Here is a 13264-nt window from a genome sequence, read left to right as displayed (position 1 = left end):
TCAGAAAAAGCCGAGAACCATTCAATAGCTGAGTGAGACCGATAGGAGCCGAGAGAAGCTGAAAAAAAAGGCGTATTTCATGAATACTGATAGACCTGACACCACATAGATAACATGGACATAAACAAACAAGATAGCTGCTTCCGCATCCAGCGCTCAAAGAACATCAGACATATGCAGAGGTTTTTTTTTAGATGTTATAGTAATAAAATAACAGCTTGGATCGCATTATTGAGGAGTTTGGTGATAAAACGAGTGATCAGGACATGATTTATCGATTTGTACTATTAAGAGATATTTGAAAAATATAGCGAACAAGGTGGGGCGGGGCTGGAGATGCAGTACTGAGTGTCTTGTTGATATGCAGTGCCTTTTAAACCTGTTTTACTGTGAAACATCTACAGCTTGTGTGTTGAAAAAATACCTAAACATTTATTCATGTGATGCTGATTTTATTTGACCTTCTCCTACCACCTCACTGATCCTGAACTGCCCCCCCCCCCCCCCCCCCCCCTGCCTGCCAGTCAGTCCTGGGTCCTCTCAATCACAAACCTCTTCATCTCAGTAATTGCAGTGTGTTTGTAAATCCTCCCTGTTAACAGACAAAGTCCAGGAGGAGATTGAGAGTGTGATTGGGAGGGAGCGCCCCCCGCAGGCCGAGGACAGGAAGCGCATGCCCTACATGGACGCCGTGCTGCACGAGATCCAGAGAGTGGGCAACGTGGTGCCCATGAACCTGCTGCATGAGACCACAGGGGACACCACCTTTCGGGGGTACAGGATACCCAAGGTGAGCCAGACGGAGTGTATAGGGCTGGTCCGGTCCACACCTTCATCATGCAAATTCCTGTTCAAATGGAAAACAGACTAATAAACCAACAAGGGCTGTTTGAGGGCATTGCAGCTCCTCCATGGCCAACTTCAAACACTCATCATATAATGCAGTGCTCCCTCTATTTCTCACTGACTTGCACATCAAAACATCCTGAAATAGTGAAAATAGTGAAGAGCTCTTCTACAGCAAGATATAAGACTGTACTGTCAACATGGAGCACTGTATATGGAAGTGCCATTCCCATCTCAAACCAGCAAGCCTCTTTGTAATTAGTATTATTGTCATTTGTATTATCAGTGCATTATTTAAATTGGCAAATCTGTTTTTTTGAAAAAGAAAGTCTGAGCCCCCTTTTTACCCCTTTTTTGTAGACCTAGTGATAGCTTCAAGGGTGGAGATAGATAGGGAAGATGGTGTGTTCTGTTTTGAAGAGGCCAATTCATAAGTACAGTTGGCTCTTTCCTAGAGTAGTACTCTGTCTGGAATGAGGTTTTGCCAAAAGCGAAATTGACACATTTTAGCAAATCGTCAATTGTCTTACTACCAAATAATTCCTCTTTATACTGCAATATCAAGTAATGTAGGAGTGATATTAATGTACAGTAATGTATCCTCATTGGTATAGCTGACAGTTCAGGCCTGTCTCATTAGGTTAGCTTTGGTATTTTACCTTTCTGTAAATGTGTGTCTGTCTGTGTCCCAGGGTACCCCGGTGATCCCGCTGCTCTCCTCCGTGCTGTCTGATAAGACACAGTGGGAGACCCCTCACCAGTTCAACCCCAACCACTTCCTGGACACGCAGGGCAAGTTTGTCAAGAGAGACGCCTTCATGCCCTTCTCAGCAGGTCAGTGTGTCGGAGGAGCAGGGACCAGGTTAGACAGGGTTGAGGCTAACCCCCCTCCACCCCAGCATTTTAACTGCAAAGGGAACTGCTATCAATAGAGCTGCAATCAGCAACCAGTTTCCTAATGGAATATAGAACAAGTAACAATCGCTACAAAGCCTTCAGATTCAGCTGAAGACATGCAGGTGCAGATTATTCTACTAATACAATACGGAAAGTTTATTATTGAAAAGCAAGTAGACAACCTGTTTCCGTTGGATTCTTCCATTTCAGGATACAAATCGGTATGTTACTGTCTTACAGCTACTTTACTAATCCTGAAGTGTGTGTGTGTTGCAGTATGAGTCGGTAATCCTCTGACCCCCCCCCCCAGGTCGGAGGCTGTGTATTGGAGAGACCCTTGCCAAGATGGAGCTCTTCCTCTTCTTCACCATGCTCCTGCAGAAGTTTCACTTCCGCCCGCCCCAGGAGGTCAGCCCTGAGCAACTGGACCTCACACCCACCCCTGGCTTCACCTCCGGCCCCCAGCCCTTCCAACTGTGTGCTCTGAGCCACTGAGAGACCCTGTGATACTGCGACCCTGCCTTACTGCATCTGCTAGACCTTACTACAGCCACTCACCCCTCACATTGGACCCTTCAGCCACTGAACTGCCAGGATTCTGTCACCACTGAGACCCTGTGATACTGCGACCCTGACTTACTGTAGGGATGTACCCCAGTTGAATTACAGGAACTGCAGTTGGGTAAAGGTTTGCTTTATAACAAATGTTTTCATCTTTCATGAAAACAATTGGCAGCTAGAATAATGACCATGATCTATGAAATTCAATGGCAAGTTTTGGAGTTGTGTTAAGAATAAATTAAAAGGTATTGTAGTTGTGAATTGTCTCTGTCTCATATGTAAATTAACATTTTTTTTGATAAAGACTTAAGTACGATTTTGTAATATCTTATGTAGAAATAATCTTGATTTCCTTTTAAATATTTACTGACTCGCACACAGTTACCCTGCTTGCATATTCATATTAGTTAGTTCTTATACAAAGACACATTCTAGACACTTGAGGAATGCTTGCTTTTACATGTAATTGATATTTACACTGACGCTGAGATATTATCTGAATGTTATTGCTGCTGAGATTATTATACTGACTTGTGTTGTATTGATACTCATTTTCTTTTCTGTTTTGTCTTTTCCTTTTTGCTGAAATTCATTAAAGAGAGAACGGTGTTGTATTGTCTATGTGATCTTGAACTCGGCTGGGAGACGTTTTGTAACTAAGAGTGCTCATTAAAGTAAAACCATTACCCATATTAATGAATTGCCTTTAATTCAGTATTTAAACATGTATTCTCTCTGCACTATCACCTGGTTATTATCCCACTCTCGTATACTGTGATATTGCTGCTCTAGAAAGAGTGCAAACAAGAGTGACCAGAATTATTCCAGGTTTAAAATGCATGTCATATGCAGGCAGGCTAAAACAATTGAATCTTTTCAGTTTTGAACAAAGAAGACTACACAGCAATCTGATTCAAAATTCTAAAAGGTATTGACAATGTCAACTTGGGGACATTTTTGACCTGAATAAAGAAACAAGGACCAGGGGTCACAAATGGAGATTAGATAAAGGGGTATTCAGAACAGAAAATAGGAGGCACTTTTTAATACAGAGAATTGTGGGAGTCTGGAACCAACTCCCCAGTAATGTTGAAGTTGATACCCTGGGATCTCTCAAGAAGCTGCTTGATGAGATTCTGGGATCAATAAGCTTCTAACGAGCAAGATGGGCTGAATGGCCTCCTCTCGTTTGTAAACTTTCTTATGTTCTTAAACACCACTAGAATTTAAGAAAAAAAACAGCAGACATATTGGACCTTATCGCAATAAACAAGACAGATGAGATTTATGTAGATGTTGCTCTGTTGGGAAACCCAAGTGTGCATGAGATTGAATGAGTCTGAATCTGAAGAGGAAAACTATTGAATTCTGACGATATATATTTAACTGAATATAAAATGCTTTTCAGTCTATCGCAGACAGTGATTACATCAGCTAAGGGTAGCACTTAACCCTCAAGCTTCTGAACAACATTAGACCCCATGCCTAGGTCATCACCTCTAACAACAATGGCTCTGTTTTTGTCTTATCTTGGGCTATAGCCTATCTGTTGTCCTACTGAGCTTTCTGATAACACAGCTGTAAAATGCACCAGACACACCCCATCTTCAAGCTTGTACAAATCCTGTATACATATCTAATGTAACTCTATTTGTGTTAACAGTCTTTGCTGACTCTTCCCTTGTATGCATTGATTAAAATATCTGGAGCTGATAATCAGCCTGAATCCTGAGTCTCTTTGGATAGCGGAGAATAAATCCACGACAAATCAGACACCAATGATTAATTAAAGGAGTGAAAAAAGGCAAAAGTAAGAATTCAAATCATTTCAAAACTCGCCATTCTGATCGCTCTGCTGTGTCTCCCTGAACTACAGCATTTCCCTATCCCATTCTGAAAATAAATAGTTTAAAAAATATATCTTAAACTTCCAGCTTTTAAAGAAATATTTGGATTGATCTTACAAAGAGACTTTGATGGTTAAATGGATGTTTTGTTGCCGCTGCCCCTGTCTCTGTGTGTTCTTCTCTGGTCGGTTGCATCTCCTGCCCTGCCTGCTGCCACAGGTCCCTCCCCCCTGTGCAGCTGTGTGGTCTGATGCAGAGTATTTATAAATGCACCTCCACAATTCCTGCAGTGCCTTTCTCTCCCTGCTGTGATCAACCTCCTGTGGGCGAGAGATGGGGAGCGCTGGGAGGCCTGGGAACAGACACACCACCCAGCATCCCTCCCAGACATCGCAGCTATGGGAGGGGCCCCGCTGCTGTTTCCAGTGCCAGAGGGAGAGGAGCCATCGCTGCCTTCTCCAGCGCCAGAGGGAGAGGAGCCATCGCTGCCTTCTCCAGCGCCAGAGGGAGAGGAGCCATCGCTGCCTTCTCCAGCGCCAGAGGGAGAGGAGCCATCGCTGCCTTCTCCAGCGCCAGAGGGAGAGGAGCCATTGCTGCCGTCTCCAGCGCCAGAGGGAGAGGAGCCATCGCTGCCGTCTCCAACGCCAGAGGGAGAGGAGCCATTGCTGCCATCTCCAGCACTAGGAGCAGAGCAGCAGGAGCTGCCTCTGTCTCCACCACCACCAGGAGCAGAGCAGCAGGAGCTGCCTCTGTCTCCACCACCACCAGGAGCAGAGCAGTAGGAGCTGCCTCTGTCTCCACCACCACCAGGAGCAGAGCAGCAGGAGCTGCTTCTGTCTCCATCATCGCCAGGAGCAGAGCAGCAAGAGCTGCCTCTGCCTCCGCCACCTCCACCAGCAGAGGGTGAATGCCTGCTGGTTCTGCCTCAACCGCCGTGGGAGGACTGCTTTCCCCTCCCACCTCCACTAGCAGAGGGTGAATACCTGCTGGTTCCACATCCACCGTCATGGGAAGGACTGCTCCTGCCCTGCCTCGCACTGCCCAGGGATGCCTGCCTCGGTTCGTTCAAGGATGCCTGCCTCGCTTCGCCCAAGGTTGCCTGCCTTGCTTCGCCTGGGGCTGCCTGTTTCTCCGCATCGCCTGGGGCTTCCTGTTTCTCCGCATCGCCTGGGGCTGCCTGTTGCTCCGCATCGCCTGGGGCTGCCTGTTGCTCCACATCGCCTGGAGAGCCACCAGCTACAGGGAACGAGGGAGAAGTGGAGCTCCCACTGCCGCCTCCGTGGCCAGGGGCTCCCCTCCCGAGTTCACCTCCCGAGGGTCCGCTGCTGCTGCTGCCGTCGCCTCCCGTGGGTCTGCTGCTGCTGCTGCCGTCGCCTCCCGAGGGTCCGCTGCTGCTGTAGTCGCCTCCCGAGGGTCCGCTGCTGCTGCCATCGCCCCCCGAGGGTTCACTGCGGCGGCCGTCGCCCCCCGAGGGTCCGCTGCTGCTGCCATTGCCTGCCGAAGGTCTGCAGCTGCTACCTTCGCCTCCCGAGGGTCCTGTTTTGCCTGGGGTCACTAACAGTCCTGCCATGCGGCAGGAGATACTGTGGCTGGAGCCCCATGAAGGGGAGCTGCCGGCCACGGAAAAGGGGGGGGAGGTCAGGAGACCAGCTCCCCCAGCCGCACTTTTGCGGCAGGAAATACTGTGGCTGGAGCCCCGTGAAGGGCAGCTGCCAGCCATGGAGAAGGGGGGGGAGGTCAGGAGACCAGCTTCCCCCGCAGCAATTTCGTTGCAGGAGAAAGGGTGGCCGGCCATGAAGAAGGGGGGGCAGGTCTGGAAACCACCCCCAAAATTTTTCTGGCCAGAGGAACTGGCCTGTGCGTCATCCACTGGGACGCTACAGTTGTTTGGGTGGGAGGAGGACATCCCACCGTGGCCGCCCCTGTTCCTGCGCCGGGACTGCTAACCGGGACTTTGGGGACTAAGGAGGGAGGTGGCCGAAAAGTCCATGTGTGCTGCGCACAAGGGGGGGCATGTGTGGCGGAGTGTCCCGCCCCTATGTATTATTATTTGTATTTTTGTTTGCGGCGCGGGTAAAAGCGCTGCGTCTTTTATTATTATATTTAAAAACCCCATGGCTGATCAGCTACTGATTATTTAACTAGCTGACAGTCATGCATCCTTACCAAACGCGTGCAGACTCTGGCCGAGGGGTAATAAGATAATTAACAACTAGTTAATCCCTCAGCCAGAATATATAAACCTGCCGCTCTCTGCACTCGGGGTGGAGTGTACAGAGGAGAGTACGGGGAGCGGAGAGAGCGAGCAAACAAATAACGACAGTTAAAGACGACTGCTAAACAGTATTTGTTTATTTGTTTGGCCCTTGTGCCTTTTTGTTTTGTGTTTTGTTGTTTTGGTTAAATCTTTTGTTTTGTTTATTAATAAATACGCTGAGTGCCGTTGCACTCAGCTTCAACTGCCCATCCATTGTTTTGGTTTCTACTTCCTGGTCCGTGACGTCACCACTGCGAGCCAGACTGTCACACCAGGGTATTATAACTCAACTGTATTATTACACCTGTAGAACTCCTCTGTTCTTCCCCTGGGACACTTATCACCCTTCCTTAAATGCGCTTTACTTGCTCTTATCTGCCCCCTATTTTACTGCATTTAATCCTGTACGTCAGAGTACTGTAATCTGCCAAGTGTTTAATCTGTAGTATTTTGTATTTAATCATATCCTGATGTAACTATCACTGACACTTATCTGCTGTATCATTGAATTGTATTTTGTCACACTTGTACTTGCTTGAACCAAAGTCATTGTATTTATCTTGCTCTTAATTGTATTATTACTTGTACTGTGATACTTGAAATATATTTGCTTTCGACTGTAAGTCGCCTTGGATAAGGGCGTCTGCTAAGAAATAAATAATAACAATTACAAGCTCTGTACATTACATTAACTATACAAGCACCCCCAGGGTATTATAACTCAACTGTATTATTACAAGCTCTGTACATTACATTAACTATACAAGCATTCCCAGGGTATTATAACTCAACTGTATTATTACAAGCTCTGTACATTACATTAACTATACAAGCATTCCCAGGGTATTATAACTCAACTGTATTATTACAAGCTCTGTACATTACATTAACTATACAAGCATTCCCAGGGTATTATAACTCAACTGTATTATTACAAGCTCCGTGCATTACATTAACTATACAAGCATTCCCAGGGTATTATAACTCAACTGTATTATTTTGTAAATACATTAAAGATATCATGTATTTTTTGCTTTTTTATTCAAGCAATTGATGGTGTAGATGTATCTCTGCATTTCTTTTTTTAAACATAATAAAATGTGTTTTATTTTCTAACCATTTCATTTTATGAATATGGTATTTACCAACACATTATTCCTAGATGCATTAGGTATATAATAATATCCTGCTCCATGTCATAAGGGTTTGAAAAGTAAAGCAGAACATCAACAGCAAAAAATCTTACCTGTTTACCCAACATTCTCAGAATATTATAATGCTGCAAATTATTCCAAAAAATCAACAACTTTTACCTTGATGAAGTCCTTCTGAAGCCACGCCCACTGTGTGTGCTGCTCTATTTAAACACTGCCCAAACCCAGGAGCGTTATTCTGAACGCTGAGCTAATTAACAGAGAGCCCAGGTGTCTGTGTGCCTGACAAACATGTCTCTGATTAGCCTGCTCCTAGCACACACCGCCACGGTGTCTCTGGCTTTAGTTTTAACTGGTTTTATATTTTTATACTTTTACTCGAAATCCTCCAAGTCGTCTAATTACAACTCCCCCCCCCCGGCCCGCCGGCTCTACCTGTTATTGGGAAGCTGAACATTTTGGACCTGCACCAGCCACACAAAACGCTGAGTAAGGTGAGTGGCACTGGGGACCAGGCAGGGCATTAAGATCAGGATTAAAGTGGGTAGTTTGGGTAGGTTTTTACTGATTTAACATCAAGGCTTTAGAAATTGAAAAACATTTTATTGGCCTTAAGTTTAGATATTTTAGAAGTATTGTAGGCATCTGTTTTTGGTTCCTTTAGCAATGACACCTGTAAATGTACAATGTAAAATGCGTAACATACAGACTGACAAGAACATGCATGCACGCGTTCGGCGTTGATAGGGTTCCCACCTGTACGGGTTTGACCCAGACAGTCCGGGAATTGCGTCTGTGTGTCCGGGTGGCAGGAATTAACAAACCCGGACGCCCTAATGTCCGGTTTTAAGTGAACCGCATAAGAAACACCAGCCTTACTTTCAATATCTTCTTTTACATACCGTATAACGGGGCATTTTGGAGTGGAATTTATTTTAGCTTTATTGTCGGTTTGGATTGGATCACCAGTAATCCTTCCACCAATCAGAGTGTGGCATACAGTGTGCGATTTCGCCCTGTGCCAGACTGGTGGTGTGCAGCACAGGTTAAAGAAGCGCGCGCTGGACACTGGAAAGAATGTGTCGGATGTCATGGCAACTCGAGTGCACTCAAGAGCTCCCGGGTTAGCCCGAATTTTCCAAAACTCTAGTTAAGGCGCAACGCAAGTTGGCTAAAAAAAGAAATAGCTTCAACAGAGTTTCCTTAGTTTATCGAGTTATTACGTGAGCTGGACAAGTCTGTCATGTTATCGCGAGAGGTGGCCAGATAGTAACCAGGCAACCTGTATCCTCGTTGTAACAAAAAATAAGTTTACATGACAAAGCTGATGTTCTTAAAACGTCACTTTTGTGTTTACATGATTAACGATAGAAAGTCTAATTAGAATACAACTGTATACATGGATTGAAGGTTTCGGTAAACGCAGGATATTTTCGCATGCAAAGTACTGAAGCAGCCTAAGTACGATTTGCCCTGTCTTAGTGCCCATAACATCTGAAAATAAATCTAACATGCAGACAGGAGGAGGAATATCATGCCCAAATCTGATCTGAAATATGAATGTGTAATATAGTAATTCCTTTACACAATTGTTACAATGGTAAAAACAGACGTGTAGTGAAGTACAGTGAAAGCATAGCAAAATAGAGAAGTATAGAACAAAAACACAAAATAAACGAGCATGCAGCAAATGCATTGGTAAATATAATTTGATTCTGAATTAGCTAGAAAACAAAAGTATTATTCATAACATACTACAGTTAAAGAAAATCCCTCAAGGATTAAAATAAACCAGGTTTCACATCAAATTACCTTTTAAAGAAACGAGAGACGCACTCTTCTGTACAGTATGAGTATTAGTTATTCAGATGGTGTTTATGCATTTATTTCTTTTATTTAGGATATCTTTTAGTCATTTATAATTCTGTTATATGAACGGATACGAACATGGGCATTTTGGGTACCGAATGCATTTCCAGCTGTGTGTTTGTCCCAGCACTAGTTCTGGCACAGATTCACTCAAACAAATGAACAACTAGAAAACAAACAAATGACAAGCCTTCCGCAGCTCCCCTGGGCACAGGCCTGAATTAAAGCAACGTTTATGGTGCTGTCTTCACAATAATGTATTTGTAATCCAGAGCCAGACCTACACTAGCACTGTCGCCGGTGCTTCTACTGCAGCTGAGCCTCCCTGTGCTCAGTAAGGGTCCCCACATCCTTGTGTCTGTGCAGTTTCTTGACTCAGTGCCACCTTCTTATTACTCACAATTCATTCAACACGGGTCCTGCTTCTACAGTGTTCCTGCACGGCTCTCTCCTTTCTTCTCTACTGTGCAGCCCAGACCCTCCGCTCAGTGTCCTCTCTTTAATAAACACCATCAATTACATTCATGTCAACCAGAAATAAAAAGGTTCCACGTTAAATCCACAAGCAACTGAAATAGGGAAGGACAGATATTTATTCATTGAAACCAGGGGTCTCCAATCCTGGTCCAATTAAGTGCTTCTTAGAAGCTTAATTGGTCCATTTAATTAATTTAGGGTACAGTTGGAACTAAAAGCAGGTGGTACATCGGCCCCCCAGGACCAGGATTGGAGACCCCTGATTTAAATGTTTTTTTTTTACCAAGCCAGGTGTAAGTAATCAAATATGATATTGTAGGAATAAAACAGTTTTATTATTATTATTATTATTATTATTATTATTATTATTATTATTATTATAAACCTTTATTCTAGCTTAGATTTATTGAAGACTCTTGACTTGTGATTAGCTTTATTTCTTTATATGCTGCAATGAATCTATGTCAGATATCATTATTCAGGGTATGTATGGGAGACCATTTTTCTTCATGTAAATAGAAATAAACACTGAGTGTCCCCCATTTGAATATGAAGATTTTGCTTGCAGACATTATGTAGATATCTCAAAGACAACACTATAGAAGAACTTCTAAATCACATTCATGGAGTGACCCATATACCAAATTCATATAAAAACTATAATAAAATATGAAGAGCCAAGAGATCGTCACTACAAGAATACATGAACTGATAATGGAATAAGAAGCAAGAGAACAGATTGTAAAACCATGGTTAGTCCTCCTTTAACAGCTTCTGTGTCCTGGAATAGAAAATCAATGACTTGCACTGGAGCATCCGAGTTAAAAATCATAGCAAGGACCTTGGACCTGTCATGGGGTTTGTAAATCAATCTAGAACTTCAAACTTTAATGCAGTAAGTGGATAATAGTGCCCTTATGAAATGTATTTTATAATATATTAACCTCAATATATTGTCATATATTTCATAATGTGTGTTATAATATATTTAATATTTTTGCCATATACAAATTATAGCCCTTTTCATATATTTTTTGTTTGGAAAAATATTGTGAAATATAAGGTAATATGAGACAATATATTCTTACATATATTTATATATGTACTTTGTATATGGAAAAATATACCAATATATGTTGTAGTATATTAAATATATGCAGCTGTAGACTGTAGATATTGTGGCAGAGTAGGGGGGTGATAAGATGTAGTCCAGGAGGGTGCTGCAGGACTACATTCCCCAGAATGCCATGGGGTTATCTGGCACCAGAGTGGAATCATTGGGCTCCATCTTAAGGTGGAGCATCGGAGGCTGATTAAGCCCTGGATAAAGGCAGTGGAAAACCTATACACAGTGCTGAAGGAGGAAAAGCGATGTGCAGAGCAGACCTGACCTGAGTGGTCAAAAGTAAAAGGTACTGTGTGAACCTTGTTAAACTTGTAAATGGTGTAAAACAAGTGTTTTTGGCTGGTTAACATCTCAGCCGTCCAGTGGGTTTAAGAGTGAAGAAGAGTTTAGTTTTTTGGGAGTTAGATTTTTGTTTTGTGTTTGTTTATTTGTGAATAAAAGTGTGCACTGCGCTAAACTTGCAGTTCTGTGTCTGGGTCGAGTATTTTAAAGGGTGGAAACATGCCAAAGGGCATTGTTACAATATATTTAAAATATACTGGAAAATGTATTGTGAAATATATACATACTGTAGCAACGTGGGGTGTTATTTACCACAGTACTCAGCAGGTCTTTCACAGCAGTCCTCTAGTGTGGTGTTGCAATTAAACTCAGACAACAGAAATAAGGTCTAAACAGGGCGGGACCTGTATGTGTATTAGTTTTACTGTGTCCTGTCAAAGGGACACAGAGTCACCAATTTTTAAAACAAAAATGACAAAACAAAATAAAACTCTATCTTCTTTTTTTGGAGAACTTACTAATACAACAGCCGTTTACCCTAACTGTCACCCAGGCAGCTAAGCTGCTTGCTGGTTTTCAAAACAAACTCCAACCGATACACACAACCTACAATAGTTGTCGTTATTACCATTATTAATTTTTCCTCCACTCCAGTCTCCTCTGTTGTTCACAGACATTAGCCCCACATTACCAAAGAACCCCTCAGGTAGGGTGTTTAAATACTCATCATTAATTAAGCACAGGTGCAACCCATTCTCCTGTAATCTAGCCACTCCAAGCCCCTTGGGAAATGTAGTCTTTTAGCCCGCCGCCATTATCTCCCTGAACTGCATTTCTTATATCAGTGGTCAGAAAGGGTATATGCTTCTTTCCAGGCGTGGCCCTATGTACCTGCCCTCCATCACTTTACCCCGCACTTTATCACAATACATACATGCACAGTAGCAAACAGGATGCTTTTAAAGCACAATGTCGGGTTATACATTTTTGAATGGCATGCATTAAAAAGGTTAGCGCTTCATACAAACAATGCACACTACTTTTAAAAGACACTATATATACTGAGCATCAAAAAAACTTAGCACATTTATATTTGTAGAAAATTCACTAGATGTGATTGAAACATGACAATCTAATTTAGAGCAGGTGCAGTGACTTTTTATTGTGCTGATTAACAATTGATATCACGAAGATGCTGCAAAATGATCTGCCGATCTTGGGCAGGTGATCTTCCAGTTTGTGGCCTGTCATTGACAGAGTGTGTCTGGTTATACCGTCTCGCCAGGTTTGATATAGCTGGCTGTGAGCACTCAAGACGGTGAGCCACAGCACGCTGCCCTAGTCCAGCCTCCAACATGCCGATTGCACGAAGGCACTGCTCTCTTGACAGACGTGGCATATTGTTTTTTTTCTGTGATTTTCTTTATTGCTTTTATTCAAGCTTGCAATTCAACAGCTGAAATCGCTCCATATCCAGTGTCCAATCAACTGTCTCACTAATTAGGTGATTAAGTGCATATGCTTCAGTCATAGTCACTCAAGCGTGTCATGGTCAAGGATGAATGATCGAGTGATTAAAAAAACAAACAAACAAAAAAAACATTTCGTCAGTGTCCATCATTTATATACCTTATTTTTTTTTTTAAATAAATGTGTTGCAATAGTGGTAAGTTTCTTTTGATGCTTTTTGGCATACTTTTTGTTTTTTGTTTTGTACTTCAGGGCCACTGTACTTGATAACACACACCGCTTCCCAATAAAAACACTCGCTGTAACAACATACAATGAACAATAACCATAACACAACAATTAACAGCATTTTAACAGACAATAGACATTTTCTTCAAAACCCTGCAGTCCCAGCGTCCTTTGAGCCTCTATATGCAAATGAGCTACTTGCTGCTGTTACTGATAACTGTTTTTGTTTTCATCATATATTTTAATATAT

The 13264-nt window shown here is 42.9% G+C and overlaps 1 protein-coding gene across 1 annotated transcript in view; it reads left to right on the top strand.

Moving 5' to 3' along the window:
* Positions 1–13264, top strand: part of LOC117972121 (cytochrome P450 2K1-like) — a 37675-nt gene that overhangs the window by 9266 nt on the left and 15145 nt on the right. The window contains exons 7-10 of the mRNA XM_059000495.1: positions 603–790; positions 1539–1680; positions 2054–2235; positions 7979–8056. Of these exons, the coding sequence (XP_058856478.1) occupies positions 603–790; positions 1539–1680; positions 2054–2235; positions 7979–8056 (590 nt within the window). The remainder of the gene's footprint in view (positions 1–602; positions 791–1538; positions 1681–2053; positions 2236–7978; positions 8057–13264) is intronic.

The sequence above is a fragment of the Acipenser ruthenus genome, chromosome 25 (assembly GCF_902713425.1).
Source record: "Acipenser ruthenus chromosome 25, fAciRut3.2 maternal haplotype, whole genome shotgun sequence".
NCBI classification, from domain to species: Eukaryota; Metazoa; Chordata; class Actinopteri; order Acipenseriformes; family Acipenseridae; genus Acipenser; species Acipenser ruthenus.
The sequence above is the reverse complement of the archived record's forward strand: the minus strand, read 5'-3'. Positions and strand labels throughout refer to the sequence as shown.